General features: G+C 46.4%; 1 protein-coding gene and 1 long non-coding RNA gene across 7 annotated transcripts in view; one reads left to right on the top strand and one right to left on the bottom strand.

The window, feature by feature from the left end:
• LOC116183824 (uncharacterized) overlaps positions 1–26463 on the top strand; it is a 41663-nt gene that overhangs the window by 8762 nt on the left and 6438 nt on the right. For 2 of the 6 annotated variants that reach the window (XR_014956629.1, XR_014956626.1), the window contains exon 2: positions 1409–11682. This is a non-coding gene — a long non-coding RNA (uncharacterized LOC116183824). Of the gene's footprint in view, positions 1–1408; positions 26104–26463 lie in introns of those variants that run through there. The other 4 variants (XR_014956627.1, XR_014956628.1, XR_014956624.1 and 1 more) reach the window with 4 other exon arrangements.
• LOC116183825 (helix-loop-helix protein 13-like) lies at positions 7606–10797 on the bottom strand. Its single transcript, XM_031505316.3, has 2 exons — positions 10043–10797; positions 7606–8660 (listed from the first exon to the last, which is right to left on the bottom strand). Exons 1-2 carry the CDS (start codon positions 10488–10490, stop codon positions 8623–8625), a joined length of 486 nt encoding a protein of 161 aa, XP_031361176.3. The 5' UTR covers positions 10491–10797; the 3' UTR covers positions 7606–8622.

Raw genomic sequence — 26463 nt, 5'->3', positions numbered from 1 at the left:
CCCTGCTTGGCACTTTGTATGGAGATACAAAGTGGGGATTTTTCCAAGGAATCTGGGAATTGCGGCATGGAGGGACTGGAACGAGTGGCTGGGCAGGTCTTGAAAATAAAGATGGATTAAACAATAATTAAATTCACTGTATTGTTCAGCAGGTAAAGCAGAGGATAAATGTGCTTCTGTGTGAACATTCATGGGTGTGTTGGTCAACATCAACTGGCTCTGCAGGACCTGTTCTGGTCTTAGCCTAAACCAGTACAAACCATTGCCCCTGCTGGTTTATACAGGAGCTGGCTGCCTTAATCGTGGAGCACAGAAATATTCTCATAAAAAATAAATTTCCCCTTTAGAGTGCCAGGTTTGGGTTAATATGGGGGGGTTTCAAACAAAAATAAGACCTGCAGAAGTTAATTCACCGCAGCAGAGTGGTTTGGGGAGATAAAATCTTCTATTCCTGCTGTTTAATTAAACCCAGATTTTTATTTGCTATACCTTTTAATTAAAGAGGAAGAAGATATTTGCTCTCCTAAGGCATCTGGTTGATTTTATGAAATGTGGGGTTTGGGGTTTTTTGTTGTTTTACTTTCTAGTTTGAGATTGAAATGCACCACTCCGCTCCAGCACATATTTTATTGAAGGAAGGTTAGGCAGCTTTTCCTCAGCTCTGGAGGCTGGGAGACAGTCACAACCATGAAATTCCCCTCTGGATTCGAGCTGATCTGCTCACAAAGCAAGGAGGGATAATAAAAAGTCCTCCCTGCAGCTGTGAACTTCAGCTAGGAATAAGTAGCAAGGTAACAGATATCACAAAGCAAAAGAAGTGGAAAAAAATCATGTAGGGCTAAAAAACACTTCCCTTGCTATTTATTCAGGGGCTTAAATTTATTTAAGCAGTGAGAGTATTTTAAAAACTACTTATTTCGCATTCATATGGTAGTAAAGAATTAAAACAAATTCCCCGAATGCATTTTTAATGTGGTTTTTAAACTGCTTTTTACTGCTTGGAAAAGATCAGTATTTATATTAATTTGCATTTGATCTCACTATTTGTGCTAAACACCTTTAGAAGGGAGGCTTCCCAGCTCTTCCGTGTTTAATTTTATGAAATCTCTCAGAAGTTAAGGGCAGCACTTTTCAACCTCATAATAAGATCAGATCTCTTCAGATTTCCCTTGAATGTTCCATGTTATTTTTGTAGGGCATAATTCTTCCTTCACATTATTTAAGATGCCTTGAAAGTCAATCATTTCTGATTTTTTAAAAAATACATATCAGCAAAACTCCCAAGGCTTTTCCAGCTTCTTCTGCTGATTTGATTTTGCAGTTTTATGGGATTGCAGAGTTATTATTGATTTTTAACACTATGAATTTGCTGGGAAGGTACCAACCACGTATTACTTTCATTTTGCAGAGCGGTTGAGTTACAGCCCTGGCTCAGAGTCGCGTGTTTTCCTGATGTTTTACCCCAAGGAGCAGGGTTTGGCTGTGGAAGAGCAGTACTGAGAACGCTTCACAAAGATGTAAGAGCCGGGAGAAAAATATAATGTGGAAAAAAGGAAAATTGAGTTATTGAAAGAGCTTTTTTTTTCCTGGTTTTTGTTTGGCTTGGGGATTTTTCACCCCCTGAAAGTAGATACATCCCTCTGCTAGGGCAGCGTAATGTTTCTGAGCCTGAAATTCCTGTCACGATGTGGCAGAAATCCTTCCCCGGGGTATCAGAAGGAGAGTTGGATAGTGTCTGTTGGAAACTTACTGATAATATGGAATTACCTTCCTGGAAAAGGTGGATTTAGGAGTGCAGCATGTATTCCAGCAGCAGAAAGGAAAACTGATAAACTGCTCAGTGTAAGGTGTTGATCCATCCCAACACAGGAGTTTATCCTCTGTGCTAATTGCACCCTCATGTCAGCTCTGCCTAATTTAAGTATAAGCAAGGCTTCCATTTAAACATGTGCTTTGTTGTTTCCCTGGCCTGATAAAGTGGGATTAAATGCTGCAAATCTGCCTGTTGGATGTGCAAAAATCGGTGCAATTGCTGCTTACAGCTGGGAAGTTCCACTGCATCACCCAAAATGCTTGAATGGGTTGGTGTGCACCTCCTCAGGAGGGGGAAATTATGGAATGGAGGGAATAAATGCAGTACCAGAAGTGTCTGTGATGTTTCAAACAGCACCAGGAGAGGGGTGCTGGCTGGAGAGCGTCTGCGAGCCAAAAACCTTGGGAACCACAGGCCAGAATTCCCGGTACCCGAAAAACGGGAGAGTTAGACGCTCGCTGCAAGGCAGGTCTGGAATTAACTCCCTGGCTGGGCCCAGTGCTGTAACCTCCAATAATGGCTGTTCCAGTTCATATAAGTTTGTTGTGGCCCGGGGAGCCGCGGCACCGCGGGCTGGGGAAAGCTCTCCCGCGCGCTCCAGCGGGGGATCGCCAACACGCTCCCTTCTCAGCAGCTCGCTTAGCAAAATGCCTTCTCTGGGGTTCCCAGCTGGAGCCGTGAGCTGGAATGGGCTTTGGATAAGCCTCGTCTGTCAGTGGGACTTGTTGCTGGAAGGGCAGAGAGAGGGAAACCCGCTGGACACCGGAGAGGCTGCAAGCAAAGGCCCACCAGGCCCATGTCACTACATGACTGATAACAATTCCTTATCTCCGGGTGGAAGGCTTTATTATTCCCTCTTTTCCTCTGCCACATTTCCAGGAGACGGGGGTGCTAACGTGAGCGCACACCAAACAGCCAAAACCTGGGATTGCCCTTCCCGTTTCTCCATTTGCATCTGCGTGCAGCAGTGTCTGATGGGAATGGCCCGGGCTAAAATTTTCCATGCTCGGTGTCTGCCTCAGCCTGATTATTTTTGGAAAGGGCTTTTGGAGGAGATGGCTTAGCCATCCCTGGGAGTGGGATCAGAGAAGGAGGCATCTAGCCATGGCGCAAACTCTTCCAAGATGAGAGCAGAGAGAATGCTGTGCTGCTTCCTGAGGGTGTTCAGGATCAGTGGATGCTCTGCCTGGAGGCTTTTTGTGCCAGCTCATGGCATCTTGGCTCCCTCAGGGAAGTTCTTCCCTGATATTTCAAAGCATTCAGGCACTGCAGAGGGAGGAGTTGTAAGGGTAATGTTTTTTCTTTCTATTATTCTCTTTCTCTATGCAAGGTGTGTAAACAGGACGTGGAAAAATGCATAAAAACAGCTTCAGAAGGATAAAGCACAAGGGTTTGGAGCAAAGAGGCACAAAACATGATCTAAGTGCAGGGAGAGATAGTTGTGCACAGCCTTTATATGCAGTTTTTGCAGCAGATGTTTCTGTTCACTCTGTTCCCCGAGGTGATGATCTGCTTTCCCAGGGCTGAGCTGGAGCAGGGATGCTGGCAGGAGCCCTCCTCTGCTTTTGGAAAGGGGAGATTATAATCCTGGACCACGAGAGGGCACTGCCTGCAGCTGGATTCCCCTCAGTTCAAACACTGGCTTGGATAGTGAATCCAAAATATTATCTGCTTTTATTCCCGTCACCCTCTCCCCCTCTTCTGGCAAGGAATTGTTTTTGAGATTGGAATCACTTTGGCGCTGGAGTTTCCCTGTTCAGATGCACTCGGGCTTCAGCAAACAGACTGGGTGGGAGTCATCTAAAATTAGCCACTGTGGTAGAAATTACACTTTGTTCCCACAAAAGGAGCTGATGTGGCTTGGAAAGCTCTTCCCAAGGTCAGGACTTGCTGGTGGCCCCCACAGCCTGGGTGCCTACACATGGATTTATTGCGGGGGTGCAGTTGGGAAAGCAGAGCTGGGTTGTTGCAAGCGGACTCCCACAAGGGATTTAGGATGCTGAACCAGCTCTGAAAAGCCACCCCAGTGCCTGTTTGCCTCTTTTGCCACCTGTGCAAAGGGACTGTCCTGCTCCAGGGCATAGCTTCAACCACAGGGATGGCCGAATCCATTCAAGGGAACAGGTTCATTGCTTCGCTCCCAGTGCCTGACCCAGGAGCAAACATCTTCTGCCACAGGATGGCAACCCTCAGGCCGCTCTGAGTTCCTCCTGCTGATTCCCTGGGTCATATCCCGTGCCCACAGAGAGCATGGACACAGCCCAGGAAATCCTGTCCCAAATGGCCATTGCTGGGTTTGAAGGTGAATGAAGGTTGTGACGAAGTCTCTGCCATCCCACCTGAGGGCAAACCATGGTGGTAGCACTCTCCAGGTGAAGGATTTTGGGCATGAGAGGTACAGAGAAACTTCATTCATCTCTGCATCAGGAAGGAATTGAAAGAAAGAACACCTGGGAGCTGCTTCATTAGCTGCAATTTTCCCAAGTATTCCCATTCCATTCCTTCCCTGGGAGGGTAGGCAGGCCCTGCCACAGGGTGCTCAGAGCAGCTGTGGCTGCCCCTGGATCCCAAGGCCAGGTTGGACACTGGGGCTTGGAGCACCCTGGGATAATGGAAGGTGTCCCTGAAATGGCAGGGGCTGGAATGGGATGGGCTTTGAGGTCCTTCCCAACCCAAACCCCCTGCCATGGGCAGGGACACCTTCCAGTATCCCAGGTGACTCAGAAATGCAAACTTGCTGTTGTGGGTCTGTAGCAAAAAAAAGAAAAAATAATAGAAAACCAAATTGTCCTTTCACTACCAAATTGTCCCTGAAACTACCAACATGTTCTCAAAAGAACAGCTCCCAGTGGGGATGTGATTCCTTTTGTTCCACGATTTCCAGATTGATGGAGAGCCACGGAGTATTGTTCCAGAAAGGGTCAGCAGTTTACATTTGGAAGAAGGAAGGTGTAACAAATAATTCTCACATTTCTTGGCAAGGAGAGTGGCAGGCTGGAAATGGGGCTGTGTTTGGAATGAGAAATTCTCCTGCTGCTCTTGGGCCCCTCAGCTGCTCCTCAGAGGCTGGAGACCAGGGTAGAACTCCTCAACACCTTCTGGCACCCTTCCATGGGAGGTTTGGCTGTGGAAGTGCAGAGGAAGCAGGGCTGAGGAAGACCAGCAAGGTGGAGCTTGACCCTCGAACCAGGTTGGTCATTGGTATTCCCTGTTTGGGAATGTGCTGATGGACTGAGGAGTCTTGGACAGGCCTTCATAAAGTCATCTTAGATTCTTGATTTGTGCAATGGTGTCTGGGTTGCTCTACAATCAGGTTGTGTGTGTACGTCATAGGATTTGTGTAATTTATTCCTGGAATAAAATGTCAGGGTTCAGAACATGAGATGAAGGAACAGAAAAATGAGCATAACTATCAGTTCCCTGTCAGAGAATCTCACTGTGCTGCCAGTCAGGCCTGTTGGCAGGAGAGTTGTGACCCAAGGAATGAGCCAGAGCTGTGAGGGGAGAGGATGGGTGGATATGGAGTATATCCACAAAATCCACACTCAGCGATTCCCCTGGATTAGCACGGAGTGTAAATGTCCTGCACAGAAATAATTTCCCCCTCATCTTTCTGCCTGGGAATACACATCCAGGAGCTGAAGTTCAATCAGAAAAGGGTGGGATTGTTCAAAAGCAAATGTGTGTCCAGCTTGGGGAGGGCAGGCAGAGGTGGGCTGTCCCCTCCAGGCAGCACCAATCAGCATAAATCAAATGTGGCTTTGCTGAAGGTGATGGAATGGCACCGGTGTCAATCAGGTTGTGCGTGAGGAGAAACATCTTCATCAGTGGTGATAAATGTATTGACCCCTACTCATTGATTCAAGAGCCCAAGATTAGAATTTCAGCTCCCAAAAGGAACATGATATTTCTGGTTTTGACTCCAGCCCAAGCCCCAGTCCTTACATAACCCACTGCAGGGTTTATTTGCTGCAGTTTTTCCAAGCTTGGAGTCATCATCGAATTCCAATAGCTTGTTCCTCAAAGCCCTGCTTTGTGTGATCATCACATTTGTGTGATGATTCCTTGACAGCAGCAGGGATAGGTGGGAGTGACCCCACAGCAGGCAAAGCTTGCTAGCCTGCAGACCCCAGCCCAGCTGGCAAATCCTGTGGGAATTCCAAGGTGCTGTTGGTGGAACTGGGCTGTGTGTAGCTCAGCAGATATTTCTGTTTTGTCCTGGCATTGCTGTTTGAATGTGGAGTACCACTGATGGGTGTTTGCATCTCAGGAGGACTTCAGCTTTATCTTCCTTCCTCAGCTGGAGGCACCATGTCAAGCAAAAGCCCTGACCCAGGAAATTTCTTCCTGCTATGTCACTGCGATGCTTTTGGTACCAAGGCTTCTGCAGGTTTGCGCTCCATCCAAACAAGCAGTGGCTAAATCTGAAAGATCCCCAAAAATCACCTTTCTGTGGATGTGCTTTCCTGATGCTACTGCACACATCCAGCTTGCTTCCAAAGCTGTTGTCCCAGATTTCTAATCTGGAGCAAAAAGCAAAGAAAGCGATTTCTGCTTGTAACCAGGTGCCTGCTTCAAATTGTTTCAGGATGTGGCATTATTGTCCCGTGTCCAGCACACAGGTCTGCTGTAGGGTAGAGAAAAGCAGGGCAGAGATTAAAATCTTTAAAATGAGGCATATCTGGAGACAGGGATTCTGGATGCCCAAAATTAGCTTTGGGAAAAGGACTTTTTAGTCCCGATGGGGGATGATTCCCCCACGAGCCATGACAACCCTGGAGAGGCATTTTTGTACCTGATGATTGTGGGGTGTGACCTGAGGGGCCTGGCTGAAAGCAGCTTGGAAGGAGGAATCCCAAATTCCTGTTGCCCTCAGTGGGACCTTGCAGAAATAAAGATCCTGTTGAAAATCCACAGAAAGCCCTACTGGGATTATTTGGGCACTATTTAGGCCACTGAGATGGGAATGGAGCTCTCAGCCCTGGCTAGGTCCCACTGAGCCCTCATCTCACCAGGAAAGTGACAATGTCATAGCTGCTCCCGTGGCACGTTGATGACATGGAGGATCAGCATTTCCAGAGTAGAGAACTATGTAAAAGTAGAAAAATGCATTTTCAGGTTTTGTTTTGTTTGTTAAGATTTTATTCTTTTCATGTGCTGTTTCCTGTAAAAATTCATCCAATTGTCTTAAGTGGAAGAGAAAGCAGAGTCAAAATTTGACATTGAATGTTTTATTCTAAATTGACTGAAATACATTGTTGCACCCAAGGTGAAATTCCCCTTTCCGTTTTGACAGAAAAATTGAAAAGTTAAAAAGGCTCTTCACAGTTTCCTCCGCTGTTGGAATCCGTGATATTGATGATCCTGAGATTGTAGAAAGTCTCTGTCTGTCAGCCCCACTGCCAAAGCAGAAGCCATAATTGGTCTGTGCTGGTTTCAGGGTTGTTTATTCTGTTTATCTCTCACATGTTCTGCTGCCCTGCCCAGCTCTGTCCTGCAGGGCAGCGTGTGGGGCTCTGCCCTCAGTGGGATGTGACAAACATTAAATACCAGAAACTCCCTGGGCTGGATTTAAAAGAACGTGCCAATATCTGTCACCTACGTTGGACAGTGTGTCCCCAGCCTGAACCAACAGAAAAATGCCAACACCACAGTGAAACATGGAGGGCATGAAGAAGGAGAAAAAGGACAAGGCACACCCAATTTCCTCCACCTTGTCCCCTTTGGACCCCTCATCTAGAATCCTAAAATTTGACTTTTGTACCTGTGCCACACTTAATTATTACTTATATCAAACACTCAAAGCTTGTAATTCATCCTTTAAGACTGAAAACTCTTTTGCATGGACAGAGATCACAGACAGTGTCTCTGGGGGCTCTGTCCAGGGGGGTTCCTGACCCCTGCCAGGGTCCCAGACCTGCCAGGGCAGCCAGAGGGAAGCCCTGGATTCCCACACTCCTCTTCAGTTTCCCCAGAGCCAGAACCAGAGCAAAATCTCAGTTCCTGACATGCTTTTGCTTCATATAGATGGAAGATGTGAGATGAACTAGTAAGAGTGATAAATAAATACATTTTCTTTTATTTTCTGCTACAAAATGCCATGATAAAGAACATTGAGGTGGAGTGGTTTCAGATTGAGGGTGGGCAGGCCCTGGCACAGGGTGCCCAGAGCAGCTGTGGCTGCCCCTGGATCCCTGGCAGTGCTCAAGGCCAGGGTGGATGGAGCTTTAAGCACCCTGTGATAGTGGAAGGTGTCCCTGCCCATGGCAGGGGGTGGGAATGAATGAGCTTTAAGGTTCCTTCCACCCAAACCTTTCTGGGATTCTGTGAAGACATGAAAAATTTTGGATATCTACAGAGCTATGTCTCACCTCCTGTACTTTCATGGTCTCTGAATCACTGGTGACTTCCACAACCATCACCCTGGATATCCTGAGCCAATCACTAGATTTTCACAGGTGTTGCTTAGTTTTTTTCTTATGATCTTGTTTCTCATGTGCTGGAAGTTGGATTTGGTCATAATCCTCATCCAGTGGAAGAGAAAATGTTAGGGCTGTGGTTGTGCTGGCACTGGTTTCCAATGTTTTGCTATTCTTAAGTGGGTGCAGGTCTATCAGAGTGAGAAAGAGAAGCAGAAGGCCCCAGAGAGTGATGAATCAGCAGAGAAAGCGGCTGGGTGCTGGAAATGTGGTGGGAAGTGCTCTGGGACGATGAGTGAGGTTGTTGGTGACTTGTTCTCTCTTGCAGCGCTGGGAATTGAGCAGCTGGTACCCAGCACTCCAGGTTTTGCTGCCTTTAAAGGCCTTTTCTTAATCCCACTTTACCCAGGACAGGCGGGCTGTCAGATCTGCACAGGGGAGAGAGGAAAACACGGTCATTTCAACATTTAAATTAACCTTTAACAAGTCAACTATCCAGCCTCTCCAGAAGAACAACCTCATTGAATTGGATCTTTCCAAGTGGAGCTCTTCAGGACAGGAAGTGTGGCAAAAGGGAGATCCCAATGAGAAATATTTGTGTTGTTTAAAATCTGTTAAAAGCAGGGGAAGCTGGCCACTAAAATACAATTTTTTTTATCGTCAAGAGAGTTATAATCAGTGTTGTATCAAGAGTCATTTTCCCACTCATTCAGATAATGGAAAATATTGGGAAAGGAATAAAAACTCAATTAACTTTTCCTTTCAAGTGAAGCAATTGCTTTTCCTCTGCAGGCTCTGTCCCTTTAGCACTTCCTTGTAATATGAAAGAGAAATATTTCTATTCACTGGCTTTGCTCCTTCCTTACTTGTGCTGTACTTTTTGAAGGCTCATTTTGAAGGCCCCTTTTCAAGATCCAAAGGAACATATACAATAAAGGAACAGAGTTGGAAAGGGGATGAATTAACTTAAAATGCAAAGTACCAAGAGCTACTGAAACCCCCCCTCTGCTCCTCCCTGCTCTAAGCAGTACAAAACTGGTTGCCTTCTGAGATTGAGGCCCTGTGTTGGGCAGTTTGGGCAATTTCCCACCTTCATTATGCAGTGGCCCGATGAAAAATATATTCTCGAGGAAGAAAGGCCTAAATTCATTCCAGCAAGATCAGGGATTAAGTACAAACCAAACAGAAAACTGAACAACAGCCCTCCACTTTAAAATAGAAATAATAGTATAAGATTATAAATTGAAAATAGACATTTACTTCCCCATATTTTGAAAATAGCTTGAAATTTGAAAGCTCTGTCTTGTGTATCCTGGTTCGTGTGTTGAACTGTAACCTTTGAGAAACTCTGGGTTACTGGAACATCTGTATTTTAAGAAATGAAAAGCTGTTCATGTCCAAGCCTAGGTGTTTTTCTCAGCCAAGTACAAGCTAAAGAAAACATAGAAAATCTCTAAAGAAAAGAACATCAGAAAAGAAACAAGGAAAGAGTATCAGAAAAGAACAATTTCACACAGAATTTTTTAGAAGGTCTAAAAATATATTCTGAGAGTAAAAATCTTTCCTCTTTGTAAAAAGAACCTTAGCAAGTTGCTTTTGAGGAGGAGTGGGGGTTGTTTATTCAAATTTTAAAAGAAAAATATTCCTCCTTAAAAGAAAGTTAGAGAAGAGGGAGAATGATGATTTTCTGCTGCTACTTGATATAGATTTCCTCTTTTTCAAGGTCATTTCTGTGCTGTTCCAGAGATATTTGGGTGTGACCCAAATGCCCAAAAGCAACTCCCCCCAAAGGCCGCCCTCCCTGGCTCACCGCTGGTGTTCCAGGCTGCCCGCCGGGGGCTGCGGGCGCCGCTCCTCAGGCACTGCTCCACGTAGGCCTTGGGGTGGCAGCCGGACAGGAGGATGTCCCCAAGCAGGGCGATGTAGGCGATGGCCAAGCGCAGCGTGTCGATCTTGGACAGGCGCCTCTCGTAGGGGAAGGTGGGCACGTGGCCGCGCAGCGCCTCGAAGGCCGCGTTGATGCTCAGCATCCGCCTCCGCTCGCGGAGGTTGGCGGCGCGCCGCTGCCCAGGCTGCCCGCGCGGCTCCAGTGGGACCGGGCGCTCGTCCAGCTCAGCACCCGCTGGCCCTGACCAGGAGGGCTCTGCCAGGCACTCCAGGAGAAAGTTCTCCAGCTGCGTGTCGGGATCTGCTGGCTCCCAGAGGAGACATTCCGCGGCAGGCTCTCCCTCCTCAAAGCCGTTGCAAAGCTCCTCCATGCCCTGGCCCACCGGGGATACTCACGACTTCAGATTAAACTGGTTTATAAAGAAAACTGGGTTCTAATTTCATTAACAGCCCCCACCCCACTCCCCAGGGAGTTCTGGTTGTGTCCTTGGGGAAGATTATGGAAAAATTTTTCACGGTTGCAAATCCAAGTGGAACTCGGGATTTAAATACTCCATGTCTTCCCAGCAGGAAATACTTTATAGCTCCTCTTCGCCTCTCAAAACTAATTAGTGCATGTGTTTCCCTTTTTAATAGCTGTCCACTACAAAACAATATGAATGAATTGAAGACAGAATGAGATTTCTATTGACTTTCTCCTGGAAAATCCACTGAAGCACTTATTGAGCCCTTCCACAGGTCCAGTTTCTCCACCTCCTTTTTAGAGCAGGTTCACAGAGGGATTTTGTTTGGTGAGGAGTGGTTGGAAGAAGGAACAAAATAGTCCTTTATCTTTTTGGTGAAGCATTAATAGCCCCACAAAATGGGGACAAACAAAACACTATTATATTGCTGTCAAAAACACATGGTCCTGTGTTTGACAGCACAAGACAGTGACATCTTCTGCTCCTCTGGAAAGCGGGGGATGCACTCCTGTGCAAAACTGGGGCACAGTGATACCTCATTAAGTAAGCCAACACCACCTCCTTTGGTTGCTGCATTTCCCATTTACACTTGAATCACACATTTACTCTGGGGACATTCAATGCTCTGTCTCACACCAGGGCTGTAAAACTACACAGGGTGAAGCCTGGAGTGGTGGAGCAGGTGGGCCACACCCCTGGAAGAGCTGGAAACTGGGAGAGCAGCAGGTATCAGCATCGCAGGGATGGGGTGGAAGGTGTTAAGCACCACCAGAGCTTTAGGGCAGGTACGTAATATGTGTGCTTCATTCCATTTTATTTCCACAGTACTGATGCCAATGTCTAAATGAATTCAGAAATAGTTCAAGTCGTATTTTTAAGGATTTGAGTGAATGGAAAGGAATCATGTTTTAAGTTAGAGCAAGCCTAAATGCTTTTCCTGAAACAGGTCATAAAGAACTTTTATAAAGGTACTTAATCACGTGCTTGACTTTGTGCACAGGCTCCCATCCTGCTGCTGTGTGGTGAAGTTTCAAGAGACACCTGTGAAGTTCGTGAGCCACAGGCAGATTCCTGACAGGACAAAGCTCAGCAGCTTCAGGTAAAGAGCCAGAGAGCAGAAAACGACCTTATTTATTATATTTATCATGGATCCCGAAGGATTCTCACGTTCTCCATCTAACAGTGTCTTAGGGTGCAGTCCTGGCTGCTTTGCCCTGGGAAAAGAGGGATTGACTTTAGGATAAGGCACAGTCCATTAAGGTATCTTCTTAGCAACCTGGCATTTTCTCTTGTGGCAATTTTACCCGTCCCAGGAAGCTTAAGGCAGCAGAAAACAGGCTTCGGGAAAGGCTTTTGCGGAGTAGTTGTGAGAAGGTGACAGTTTAGGAAACGTCAGGGCTGCCTTTGTTCTCCTTGCTATGCAAATTAAGCAGGAAATCCATTAACTGTAAATCTGGGTAAGAAAGGAAAATGCCCTAAGTTAAGGCCGGACAATAGAGGACAAATGGGTGTTAAATAATTCGAGTTTGTCTTGCTTCCTCTGGTCAGCTCAGGGTATGAATTTTGTCCTGGTTTTGTACAAAGGCCATAATTTGTTCTGACACCAGCCTGCCAAGGAACACAAAATTTGGGTGTAGTGAAAATTCACAGTGACAGACGCTGAATCCCAACAAGGAACAGGAAAGGAGGGGATGGATGCAGGAATAGCCAAAAGTCAGAGGTGGCAGAGCTAAGGCTTGAACTCGGAGTGATCAATGTGGAGTTCACTCTGCAATGGTTTCTGTGAAGTCACGGAATCATTACGGCTGGAAATGGCCTATAAGTTCATTAAGTCCAACTGTGACCCCAGCTGTAGTTCCCAGTGTCCTGTCCAAGCAATGCTCCCAAGAGTAGCTACTCACTCCAGGTTCTCCTCCAGACACTTCTCCAGCTCCCCAGTCAATATGGAGCTGAACATTGGTGGTGCTCATTTGGCACAAGCAGATGACGTTTGAAAATACCAAACTGGGAAGAGAACAGCTCCTGGAAAGTGCTCTGGAGGAGGCAGCTGTGCACTGGGAACAAGGGGCAGAGGGCAGGAGGCTCAGCAGATAACTCGGTGAGTTTTATGTGCTGGGTTCCCCTCTCTGAGCAGATGCTTCTCCAGTGCTCCAGTTCCCTCCTAGATCCATCACTGCTAGCAGTGTTGCCTGGGGATATGTCTGGCTCCACAGATGCAGAGCAGATGTTCCAGCAAGCCTCCTTTTAGCATGTTCAAGGGGAATTTGGCTCTCTTGGAGAGACTCTGGACAAAACAGGAGGGGGAAGGGGAGGGGAAGAAAGAGAAAATAAGAAAAGGTTTCCCCTTGGAAAGACAGCTATGAAAGAGGTCGGGTCTCTGGAGAGAAGACAAGGTTCCCATCCCTCATATGAGCAGCCCTCACCACAACTCCAAACCTGCTGCACTCCCAGGGTTTCTGCTCTGCAGCTCTGCTCATCAGAGAGGGAGGGAATTGGGCTAATTTTTCACCTGGAAGTTGTTGGTTAAGGAATGTCCCAAATAGATTGTGGGAGCAGGGCACCACCCTGAGCAGGGGTGCTGTTGCTCATGACGTGTTGTTACAATTTAAAGAGCTGCTTAACTGATGTTTTCTCCCAAGGCCCTTCAGCTCCAGTGGGATCCAGAAATAGCACTTGACTGGTGGTCATTTTTAATCAATGGGGTCTGATGATAGCAGATTCTTGAGTCAGGTAACCCTGCCCTGGATTTATGTCTGTGACAGGCAAGGGAGCCATCATTGTTTGGGTTTGGATTTTTCAAGTCTGGATATCCACACCTGCCTTTAAATACTTTCTTATTTATGCTGGGAATGCCTTTCTCAGCCTTGTCCCCCTTCCTCTTCCATCTACACAAATCCACCCACAACCAACTCTGTGATTTCATGGATTTTTGGGTACACACCTGCTTTCAGGAAATATTTCCAATGCAGGTTTTTTTTCCTTTCCTTAGAAGCTGGAAGCTGTTACGCTGTACCTGGATCTCAAAGATAAATGGGTCACCTGAGGTTATTTTGGAAGTGGATTCTTCTCTCCCCTTCTTGTCCCATTTGCCTCATTTCAGACTCAGCTTGGGGAACCTTCCCACTGATAAAACTGATAATTATTATTAATACTGTCTGCTTTTTTTTCCCCTGGGAATTCAGCTTGAATATATTTCCATCATCTTTAATTGCTTAATAAAGGGAATCAGCCCTTGGCCTGGACAAAGAACAGATGGATAAAGGACCAGATGCTTCACTTTCAAGTGAGATGACTCCAAAGCACAAGTCCATCATGTCATAGCTGCTAATCCAATGTTACACTGTGCAGCTCATCCTCAGAACTGGGAACTGGGGCCCAGATGAGCAGGGAAGAGCAGATGAAAGATGCAAAAAACAATCCTGGGGAAGGCTTTGTGTAGGTGGGACTGTGCAGCTCATCGTGGTGTGGCTCCCTCCACATGTGTGAGTGAAGGCACTGCCAAAATGCAGCTACAGAAGGATCTCCAGGGGCTGGCTGGTGGAGCTGCCTGGAGTCCCAGCCAGAGGGTGGACACCAAGGTCCTGGAGTTCCTCTGGAGCCACCAGCCAGGCCTGGGACACCTGAATTGCCGGGCACATGGTTTGAGAACACTGGGGGCAGGAAAAGTACAAGTATTATCATTTAGCAATGGAATGTGCTGCTTTTTAACCTGAAAGGATTGTGGATGTGAGGACATAATGAGAAGCAGAGCAAAGATTTCCAGGGCAAGAGCATTTCAAAGGGCTAATGGCTATTCCTGGGATGCTGGATGCTCCAGTAATTGTGAAGTTTTGCAGGATGTTGATTTAAGTGAAGAAGGTAACAGGACCTTTATTATTCACTGGGTAGAAACCTCAGATGTCAGAGATTGTGGAGGAAGACCCTGGTGAGTGGTTGTTAATATAAATTTGAATTATTTCAAATGTAGAATAAAGGAGTCAAAGTAGTCTTTGCTTTAAATGCCTTTGGTGTTTAAAAGTGAACACAGTCCCATTAACCTTTTGCAGAGTTACAGAAAGTTAATCCCAGTCTCCAGGAGAAGGAAGGTATTTTCTCTCATAAAAACACTCACTGGAGGTTTCCCCTTTCTCCCAGAGCCTTTTACATGTCAGGGGTTCACCTCTGGGCTCCTGCTGCCAAGTGATTCCTTATCCAAGTCACTGCTCTGGGACTGCTTGTGTGAGGTAGTTGTCCTTCTAGGGAAATGCCAGCCTGTGCTTTGATCTCAAAGAGTGTGGAAGTGCTCATGGAGTGCCTAAAGGAAAGTGGTGCTCCTTTTGGAATGGCCTTGAGAAAGCTGCTTGTCCAGAGAAGTTGTGCCTGCTTCATCCCTGGAAATGTCCAGTGCCAGGCTGGATGAGGCTTTAAGCAACCTGGGATAGTGGAAGGTGTCCCTGCTCATGGCAGAGGGGTGGAATGAGATGAGGCTTCAGATCCCTTCTAACCCAAACCATTCCATGATTCTATAATGCTTGAACCATCTCAAACATCCCTCCAGCAAGTTAAAATAATGCTGGGATTGCAGATAATTCCTATGAATAACTGTGTCCACATTCAATGAGAAATATCCCTAGGGAGAAGAGAGTTTGTCATTCATGTGACATCTAATGCTGTTCTTAGTGGTTTCATTTGGATATCTCTGAGTGGTGACTTTAGGTACCTCTCTCCCAGAAGGTTTGGGTTGCCTCTGTAGGAAATATGTTTTCTGCAAGATGCCTGTACAGTTTTTATTGAGGTGGGTTACCCGTCCCTGGAGCCCTTTCTTTAGGTACAAGAAATACTAAATATCTGTGGGTTACATCATTACTTAATGAAAAAAAAATACAGAGGAAAAACACCCCAACCCACCATCTCCCATGCCTGTTCCAGGGCTTTTTTCCTTAGTCTTCCTGCTTTCCCAGAGGAAGGAGCTGATGAGGAGACACAGCTGGGAACAGCCACACTGATGAAACAGAGAAGAGACCCATGTTTGTGCATCCTCAGCTTGCAGCCCTGCTAGAAATCTTGTGATCTTTCCCATTAATGTGCCACTTCTGTGGGATTTTGGAGCCCAAGACTCCTGCTGTGTCTGCAGAGAGCAGAGGCTGCAGCCCAGGCTGTGGCTGGGCTGGGACCCTTTTCCCAGCTCCCCCATCCCTGCTGGCTGCGCCTGCACAGCTGCCCCTGGGAATTGTAAATCCCGCAGGTGGCACCTCGTAAACCTGCCTGGAGACCCTGGCTCTGCACACAGAGTCCCCCGGGCAGCTTTACAGACTGATGCCTGCTTGACTGGCAGCTGCTGCCGCTTTATGGGAAGCCAGCACATGTTCCCACTAAAAACCAGGAACAGCGGCTTGGGAAAAGCTCCCCGCCTGCGTGAGAGGCCTCAGCCCCACTCTCCATCTGGAAGGTGGCTCTTCCTGGCTCTTTCCAGACACCTTGGATGTGATTCAGTGCCTTGGTTGGCTCTGCGGACACGGTGGCAGGACTTCCAAACCTGTTTCTTATGGAGAGCTGTCAAGCCAGGTTATGGTGATGCTGAGCTGGGCACAGATGGGAGGGTTGGGTTGCAGAAAAGTCTTTTCAAAATTAAGAGGCAAAAAAATCAGAAATCTGGGAACGACGTTGGGTGCCAGCCGTGTCGACAAACTAGTCTGAAAGAGAAAATCCCATCCCAAATCTGGACAAAGAAAGGAGCAGATGGGAACAACTGGAAGCTCCTGCTGTAACCTATGGAAAATGCAAAGATTAAGTCTTAAAAAATTTTGGAAGCACTTGTATGGGCAATTTATTGAGTACAGTTGGTGAGGACACCACTCTGGAGTTGAATCCCACACCAGCATGCCCTGCCTGGGAAGTTTGGGATGGCTCACATCATCCGATGCTCAGGGATGATGATCCCATCTATTTTTCAGCATTTCCTCCTTTTTCCAGCTGGCAGGTCACTGTTCAATCAAAGAGGAGCCCATGCTCTCTGACAGACAAGTGTCACAGTGATGAGGGGGGAACCAGAGTCTTGGGGACAATCACCAAAGGATCGGGAGATGTGGGCAGGCACTTTTCCCTGTCTTTATTCAACAAGACCCCAAGCAAGTTTATTCACTGAGGTTTTGGCCATGGGAGTGTCTGCAAATGCCTGATTCTTTCTCCACCCTGTGCATGTCTCCTTTCCTGCTTGGTGCTACTCAGGCAGAACCCTCAACCCATATGGAAAAAAAACACTGACATTTCAAAGAGGGTCAGGGAATCTTAAAGATTGGAAAAGCTCTCCAAGATAATCAAGGCCAACCTTTGACTGAACACCCCATGTCCACTCAACCATAGCACAAAGTGCCATGTTTCTGTTTTCTGAATGCTTCCATAGGTGGTGGCTTCACCACGTTCCTGGGCAGCCTGTTCCAATGCTTGGCCACTCTTTCAGTGAAGAATTTTTTCCTTCTATTCAACCTGAACCTCTCCTGCCATAACTTCAGGGTGTTTTCCCTTGTTCTGTTGATATTTCCCTGGGAAAAGAGGCCAACCTCGCCTCTCCATAATCAATAGTTTCAACCACAGCACAAAGCAGCCACAGCTCCAGAAATCCTTAAATTGTTTGGTGGAGCCTGAAGGAGCATGCCAGGGAAATTATCAGCAAATTCCTGTGCTCTTTCCAGTGCTGGCAGAGTGTGGAATTCCTGGACAGGCACAGTGTGGCTGGTCCTAGGAAGTTCAGGGACAAGTATCTTTTAATGCCAAGCAGAACTGGTCAATTAGATGATGATGTTACTTTGAAAAAGCTTCCTCTCTTTTCCATCTGAGTGCATTTGGGGAAGGCTCCCACCAAAGAAAAAAAAAAGAGAAAAACAACAACAAAAAAAGAAACCTGAGCTTTTCATGCAATCTTCTGTTTCAAAAATTGGCACTCGGAGAGAATTATCAAAAATTATTTGTCAGGCACTGACATTTGAGTCAGTCTTCAAGGAATTTCAGATTTCTAGAGGTAGTGAGGAAAGCTTATATGGGAAATCTCTGGAGAAACCCGTGTGCTCTGGGGAGTTCTGGGCAAGCTGTGTTGAGAGCAGCTTTTGGAAAGCAGAGCTGTGAGTTCCACAAGCCACTGACAGGAATAACAGAGCATGGGGAGATGGTGTGCAACACTTCCAGACCTCAAAGGCTCAGCAGCTCACCACATTCCTCGGAAAAGCTTGGCTCCATTTCATTCCTTATTTTTGCTGCAGAGGTGCACTGAATGTGGCTGGGGTGTTGCTGGTGAGTGGGTCATAAGCTGGTGTCACTGGTCTAGAGGGGCCACAGGACATCCTGATCCTATGGAGAACCCCTGAAATGGAGAATAATATTTTATGCTTTGAAAATCTCATTCCCAGATGGAGAAACTGAAGCACCACCAGCATGTGGAGGAAGGATTAAATCTCACCAGGCTCGTCCTAGTTCCAGAGCTGAGCTCTTGGTTAGTGCCCAGAAGGTCCTGGCTTCTTTGTGTCTTGGTGTAGCACTCTCTATGTGATATATCCTTCCAAGAAAATACTGCTTGTTTAAAAGAGTGAGCCCCCCTTTTTAAGACATGATTTGTGTTTTTGAGTGTAGGTCAAATAGCAGACACTTCTGATTAATGCAACGTCGAGAGATGGCAAAAAAAGAAATAAAAAATAATAATAAAAAAATAATCACATGCCTCGGTGGGAAAAAGTATAAAGGAGCAAACATCCAGTGCTGTTCAACATTTTGGGGGGTGGGGAAAGGAGCAGGAAAGATCATACCTAAACAGAAAGCCAAAGCCAGTGCTTACAATTGCCAAGACATCAGCCAAAAGGAAAGCACAACTGTGATGGCAGTAAAATCATGTATGAGTCATGATGGGCCAAGAACAAGTTTGCTTTCTTTTCCCCCCTCATTGAGCAGATGATGATTAAAAGATAAATCATGCCTGGAGTCAAATCAAGTGATTGGATTAAAGTTTAGTTGAGTATTTAGAGACTGTTTGGGACACAATGGAAAGCTAATTGAAAACTTACATTTGTGAGACCCTTGAACTCTCCAGCTCTTAATAAAATACTACTGCAAAGTACACAAGGGTTCCCTGTGGGAGAGATTCCTCTCCACAAGAGCTTTTGCTCCTCAGGTATGTGGAGAAATGGAATTCATTTTCTCGACAAGTTCACCAAAGAAAGGCATGTTCGTGATCGTAACTCAGCTATTGCTCATGGTGCAGTAACTTAATCTGTTCAGCTCACTGAAAAGCAGCAAAGCAAGACAAAAGAAAGTCACTTCTTGGAAAAAAAAATTAAATGAGGATTTAAATACTTCATTCTTTTAACTAGACTTTGTTCTTCTGAGCAGCTGGTATTCCAGAGCGACTGGCTGCCTGCACTGGGCTGAAGTGACTCTGGGGTCTTAAAAACCATGTAAAAATTCCTTCTAGATGTGTTGTAGTGGGAGATGTCATGCTTTATTTGGGCTAATAATATAATTGTACTCTGTAATCACCCCCAGTTCTTAAGGAAGAACATACCCAGCCTTCAAAGCATTGTCCTTTCCGGTGGAAATACCGGTGAAACACACAAATGAAGAGAATAAACTCCCCTATGTCCTCACACACATGAAAAGGCAGAAATTGAAAACCCGGCTCTTCATGTGACCTCTGTGACCAAGCATGAGCCTTCCTTGGGAATCCTGAAGGGAAGCTGCAGAAACTCTCTGGCCAGGTTCATTTGCCCCCTCTGCACTGTGATTCCCATGGACCAAAACTGGACGATGAAGGGGAGCATGGCAGAATTACCACCTCCACATGTGCAAGGTTTTGTACTTCTCTAACTACTTTGACCTTTGGAACAGTTCTTTGGGTTTTTTTTTTTTTCTTTTTTTTTTTCTTTTTTTTTTCTTTTTTTTTTCTTTTTTTTTCTTTTTTTTCTTTTTTTTTTTTTTTTTCTTTTTTTTCTTTTTTTTTTCTTTTTTTTCTTTTTTTTTTTTTTCTGCAGTAGGATGTGTTTGTGCAGAGACCACAGGTGGGAGAGAAGGTTTGGGGGGCAGAATGGGAAGAAATTATTATGCTGATGAATGTAGGAAGCCTCAGAGAGTGCACTCCTATTCTTATTAGTTGAAGACATTTCCTAAAGTTCAGAGTGGTTTCTTGCCTTGTTTCTGCTAGTGTCTGTGACTGCACAGTCTGTTCCTAGGTTCTGGTTTCCTCTTTGCCTTTTACTTAGCTGAAGGGCTTAGTGTGGCTCCCCATAATTATTTACCCTATAATTTTTTCACCTTTCTAACTTGTTCTAACATGTGTCCAAGACACCCTGTCATTCCCTTTCCTCACAACCTCACCTTTTCTAAGGCAAACACAGGTACCTCTGAAGTCCATGGCCTTATGCAGCTTGGCCATATCTGCTGGAGATAGATGAGGCAGGTGAAGATAAGGAATGTAGGGTTAATATTTCTGGGAAATTCTAGTTACCAACTCACTTCAGAAGAGCTTTCACTGAGTGCATCCTGTCTCACATGCATCAAACAATAAATATCTTAAATTAGTCATAAATAAATGCCATTACAGACCTTCTGTTTGTACTAATTAATGTCCATTATTTGCATTAGAACAGGCAGTTCCTCCACTGGGTAGCAGTGCTGTGGCCACGAAAGCAAGGCCAGCATTTGCTCTTCTTGACAGCTGTGCTTTGTTCTTCACTAGAAAGCTTTACTGTGTCTTAAAGTAATTAATGTGTTCTGGGAGGACTGGGTAAGAAGCCATCAGTCACAAGTTATGGGACACTCCTTGGCAGATTAGAGGGAGATAGGTCGGGAAGATTAATACATTTCTTCTCTCCATTGTTGCCAATTCCAAGAAGTTTCTCCCCAGAGCTGAACCTCGTGGGATGGACGCAGTCCCGGGGGTGACACCATGCCTTGCTCGAGGTCAGTTGCCTGTGTGTGAGTTCTCTGTGTGGAGCTTCCAGGGATAGGATGGAGTGAGGAACATTTTGAAGCTGGAGAAATCTGCTTTGGGGGTGATGGTGCTCACAGAGCACTGGCAAGAAAGGAGAAGGCTCAGCGCCTAAAGAGGCTGTGAGAAGCCTGAAGAAGCATTTTTTAGTGATAGGACAAGAGAGAGTGACTTTAAACTGCCAGAGAGCAGGGTTAGATGGGATATTAGGAAGAAATTCTTCCCTCTGAGGTTGGTGAGGCCCTGGCACAGGGTGTGCAGTGAAGCTGCAGCTGAACTGACTGAGCGTTGCTTTGCATGGGAAAATTGCCTTGAATTTCCTCCTGGCTATTGGGAAATGAGGAGCTGAGGGGGCTTTTGATCTGGTCTCGGTCAAAAAGCAAACTTACCTGTTTTCTAGCACATTCTGAGCTTGGGGAGCACCTCTGGAATAACAAGTTGAACACACCCTGAGACCATAGAATCCTAGAAGAGTTTGTGCTGGAAGGGTTCTGAAAGACCTTGTTCCAACATCCTGCCATCCTTTCCACTATCCCAGGTTGCTCTGAGCCCCATCCAACCTCTCCTCAGGCACTTCCAGGGATGAGGCATCCACAGCTTCTCTGGGCACCGTGTGCCAGGGTCTCACCACACTCTGAATATGCATCAACTCTGTGTAAGAGCCATAACTAGGAGAAGATTTGAAGTCCTGTATTTGAGGCTGTGATATCTTGTAGTGTGGAATTTTATCAAATAACTCGTGCGTCTCCTTCCACCACAGCCACTGGATTTGACGAGTTGGGCTCTGTCTGAGTGCTTTGATTCAGGCCACAGCCTGTATTGGGCCTCATAAAAAAGGTATGCATGATTTCAGGCTCTCCTCCCCTCCTGGATAACTCATCTCTTCCACTCTAATGAAAGTACTAATAATTATAATAGGAGATATGCTTTATCCTGAGGGCCTGTGCACTGCGTCCCCCCCGAGAGCTCTTCTGTCAACTGCTCTTAATATTCTTGTGCTCTTTGCAGCCTTATGGTTAGAAAACCTCCATGAGGGAGAAACATACAAAAAACACGACCCAGAATTGAACAAATCACACTGGGTGGAGTCTGGGGACACAGAGCCCTGGATGGATGCTTGGAGGACAGCACGAACATCTTCCTCCTGCCTCGGAGAACAACTGGGTTCGATTACGCGTTGCGCAAACTCGCTCTGGTTTGGTTTTCCCCTTGGAAGGCGAGGGCAGATGTTGTGTTCTGAGGCTGCCGTGGGGTTCCAGCCCCTGGGCTGTGTTTCAGGACTGAATCTCCCACTTTGTGATGCTCCTTTTGGGTGTAGCAGGCAGCTGGAAAAGGGGTAGGGAGCTGTTGGATGTCTTTGCTACCCACCAAACAGCCTGTGCTTTCTGCCTATGGAAGTAAAGGCAATCTGGGGCCAAGGGACACCAAAACCCAAACAAAACCAAAGTGTCAACATGAAGGGACATCTGTGCTGAGCTCTGGGGCATCTCCATGGAGTGTTACGGGGTACTAATATGTGTTTTCTTTGGGGAAAAAAAGGAATCTCCTGGCTGTGAGAGCCCAGAGTTTGTGCTGTGGCCATGGAAGTCCTTTGAGAAAGCCAAGCACGTGTGCTGGCCTTCCCCTCAAAGCAAATATTATTTGTGCAAGCTAATAATTTTAGCAGGGATTCCTTTCTTCCTCTTGAGGAGAGTTAAATGAAGTTATGGGTCAGTGAGAGGGCATCTGTACAGCACAGAGAAAGAATTTCCAAGCCTTGAGTGTAGTCCCTTCATTTGGAGAAGGCCTGGTCAAATTGGCTTTCCAAAACATTTTCTTTATTAAAGATTTTATTGGTTCTTTTTGCTGGTTTGCAGAGGCTGTTAAGCCTCTCTGAACTGGTAGGACTCAATGGATGGAACTGACAAGAAGCTGAGGGAAGTTTTAACCATTTCCATCTGCAAAGCAGAACTTCCCAGTAGTTTCCACCATACTTGTCCAAGTTTCTGGATACAAATCCTGTGTTATTTCCAGGAGTGAGTCATATTGTTCCTCCTTCCATCTGGTAAAAGGGCATTCCCATCTAGGCCTGGAAATTCCAACACAGATCCAGTGTGCCAAGGCTCTTCTGCATTCAGATTCTCAGGCTCACCCCAAATCCTTTTTGTTCTGAAAGAGGAGATTGAAAGCTCTCTGAGCAACTTCACTTACAACGTTCAGACCTCCAGCATGTAGGAATGGGGCAGCCAATAGCTCTCCTTGGGACTGTAATATCCTCACTCAGAAACCACTTTAAATCAGAATCGAAGCTCGATGAAGACTGTGCATTCACCAGTGAAATTAATAACTGGCTGTTGAGTTTGTAGTTCCCTTGAAAAGGCATTGGGTAAAAAAAACTGACTCGTGATGGGAGAACAGGGGCCAGAAACTAAAACTAATCTTAATGAAAAAGGGTATCCAACAAGCCACAGGGCTGTAAAATCTGCCTGATCAAATCTCCACCGGACCATACTTCCTTGCGTCCCGATTTTGAAAGCCCAATTTCCTGCGAGATTGTATGATTATTATTTTTTAATCTAAAATGTATGGCCGCAAGAAAAAAAAAAAAAAGGCATTTTAAAATAAATAAATCTGGCAACGCAAATGAGATCATGGAGCGGTTTGCGGGAAATACCGAACATTGTGCTGCCCAGAACTTGGCATTTATGGAAATGACCAGCGGGGAGGAAATGGAATTGTTCTCATGGCCAGTGTCAACTTGGATCATCGAGCCATGCCGCAGATTTGGCATCCCTGATGGAACAGAGAGGTTTTCCAGGCCAGTACAATCCCGCTCCAGAGCGTCAGTCCTTGCGTAGGTTGGGGTCGGTGAGGATTGACAACAGGGAGGGACAGCATTCTATGAGTCTGGCGCTTTCTTGTCCCAGATTAATGATCTTCCAATCTGGTTTTCAGGCACACAGACTCAGTCACATGTAAATAAAAAACAGAGGGAAGCTTTTAAGAGACTCAGATGCTTGGTATTCCAAGCAACAGTGAGAGCAATGCCTTGCGAAGACGCCCCATTGAGTGAGAACATAGTGGGCCATTTGTGCCTCACCTTTTCCCTGGGATTTCTCTCTGAAGAGATTCCAAGCTCTTTCTCCCACTGGGCTGTTTGTCCTGGTTTCAAATTAAAATTTAGTCTTTCCTTAGCAGGATTCTTCCAAAGACAGATGCTGGTGGAAGGTGGTACAACCTCCTGAAGGTCTGATCCAGCCCCTGGGGAGGTCTCATTGTAGGGAGATGAAATCTAAGGCGGCTGCTCTTCCTTAACTTTCCTGGTGTGGGGAGGTGCCTATGGCTGGGGAGGATGGACCCAGCTTCCTGATGTCTCAGGAGTTGTGGTCCAGGAGGACACAGCTGTGCCAGAGGTGTAGAAGGCTGAAGTTTGTGGTGGTAGTGGTGGGTCAGCACAGGACAGGAGCTGCACCTAAGCAGTGCTCAGTGGCTCTCCAGGTATTTCTCAAATGGAATTCCAGGCAGAAAAACAGGCAAAGAAGGCAAATCTGTTGTCATGTGGCCCCTCTTCTGTTTGATATTTCATGTGCCTGTGGTGGAGCAGCCCCACCTGGTCTGGTCAGGCTGTGCCAGCTCCATGGGTCAAAAGCTGTTGTTTCCAATTAAAAAAAAGCACGTGAGAGTTGTAGAAATGGCAAAGCCACAGCTTGGCAGGGTTGAGGAGGCTTGAGCGGGCTTGAGCACCACTTCACTGCAGGAACAGCATTAAAGCCCCATCCTACTCCCACTGAAATTGGTGGCAAAGTCCCCAGTGACCTCAGTCGGAGCAGGATCAGCCCCCCATTCATGGTTAGGGTGCTTCCAGCAAGGCCTCACTCTTATTTTGGAGTCTGTGGCTGTTCCAGTGAGGCAACGCTGGTGAGTGTGGGTCAGGACAGGAGTTGCGTCTAATCAGTACCCTGTGGCTCCCCGTGCATTTATCAAATGGAATTTCAGGCAGAAAACAAAGGGATTGAAAGGTTGAAAAACAAGAAAGGAATGTGCACTTGGCAGCTCTGCTAACCAGATGTTTGTTTCTCTTTCCTTGTTCTTAACAATGACTAAAAACTCGTGAACAGTCTCAGACCCAGCACAAGGTCAGCCCAAAAAGTAGGTAAGAGGTGTCGCAACAAGGCGGAAGGGACAGCTGGGGATGGAAAATGTTAATTTGTCCCAGAATACAGGCCTGTGGCTGAGAAAGCACGGCCCAGCCTCCAGAAGGCCTGGGCACACGTGCTTTCCCTTCCTAGCACAGGCCCCGGCGGGCGTGCGAGGCTCTCCTGCAGCATTCCCTCCATGCTGGCATGTGTGAACTGCTTCCAAGGGCAGCTGAGTGCTGCAGCCAGAGAAGAAAGCAGCCAGTGCTGAGGGGCTACATGTAAATATACACATCCATTTCCTGCAAAATGCCTGAGTAGCGCAGAAGGAAGTTGTAGCTTTGCAAATTTTGCGGGAGAAAACGACACTTACAGAGTCAGTTTTATTATATAACAGTTTTCACTGCATTGCAAGAACTGCCTTCCTGAAGAATCCCATAGTTTTTTTGATAAAATCAGTCCGAAAAGGGAAAATCAACAACTGGGAACCAGCAGCGCAATGCCGTGAGGTTGCAGAGCTGTGAATTGGCTCTGGCCTCTCTGCTCTATAACCCCTGAGAAGGTGTACTACTTCAGCAGCATCTCCTGAAGGCAGTTCCCAGGACCAACATCTTTTTTCCCTTGTTTCAAAGAAGAAAACACCTCATTAATCAGTCTGCAGGTGAAGCAGATAGATTAAAAATAAAATAAAAAGAAGAAAAAAGAAAATACTATTAATTTTTATTAGCAAGGAAACTGAGCCAGAGAGGTAGAAGTTACTCATTTGCGACTTGCTTGTCCATTAATGATGGGATTAGGAGCTGAGCTCTTGTTATCTGACCAGCTGGCTCTTTTTCAGATCACATCTGTCCAGTAGTGACTCCACAGCCAAACAGCAAGTTTGGCCAGGAGGCAGAGCTTTACTAAACCGGTGTGCAGGAGACTGGGATTGTCTGACCTTTAATTTCAATCACCATCACAAACAAATTGTGTTTGAACAACTGGTTTTATCAGGTACCAACATTTTCAGGGGTAAAAAAACCCAAGCAGGTGTATTTAAGCCATACAGGAACACCTACTTGGGCTGTGTGCGACAGTGAACTGGGATTTTGGATTTCCGTTTGGGTTAGGATCAGCTGAGTTGGGGCCAGCAGCTGCTCATCAGTACTCAACAGATTTGTCCAGCTCAATGCTTGTGAGCATGACATGGATTAATCTGGGAGTAAAAACCAGACTGCACTGCCCAAGGAGGACAATCCTGGGCAAAATCAAGCTGCAGTCTCCAGAGAAAAATGCTGTGAGTGTGATTTCAGAGTGCCAGGAGGCTGCATAAGGGCAGTGAGGATGCTCCTCTCATCTACTTTTCCTGTCTCACCAGCCCTTGAATGGCCTCCCAAAATCAGCCATGACCCATGGCCAAGTTGATTCCTCTCCATCCTACAGCTTCAATGTGACAGGCTTGAGGAGCAGCAGGGATGCTCCTCAAAGCATCCCTGGGCTCAGGGACATCATTAACGCGCTCAGGGAAAAGCAGCTCTTGTCTGGACCACCTCAATATGTAGAGGGAGAGCAGGAAAGGAAGTTCCTTCTGGAAGAGTTCCTGTGCAAGAGTCCAAGCTCATTTTCATCCACAATTCAGCAGGGATGTGCCTGATCTGCTGTGACAAACCCAAGCCTGTCCATCCTTCTTGATGACATGGAGATGTTTCAGGGGAAGGTTAGATTGGATCTCAGTAAAAATGTTCGTCCCTCAGAGGGTGCTGGGCACTGCCCAGGCTCCGCAGGGGATGGGCATGGCCTCAAGGCTGCCAGAGCTCCAGGAGCATTTGAACAATGC

The sequence above is a fragment of the Lonchura striata genome, chromosome 7, assembly GCF_050655825.1.
Source record: "Lonchura striata isolate lonStrDom1 chromosome 7, ASM5065582v1, whole genome shotgun sequence".
NCBI lineage: Eukaryota > Metazoa > Chordata > Aves > Passeriformes > Estrildidae > Lonchura > Lonchura striata.
This window is presented reverse-complemented; position numbering and strand designations above follow the sequence as displayed.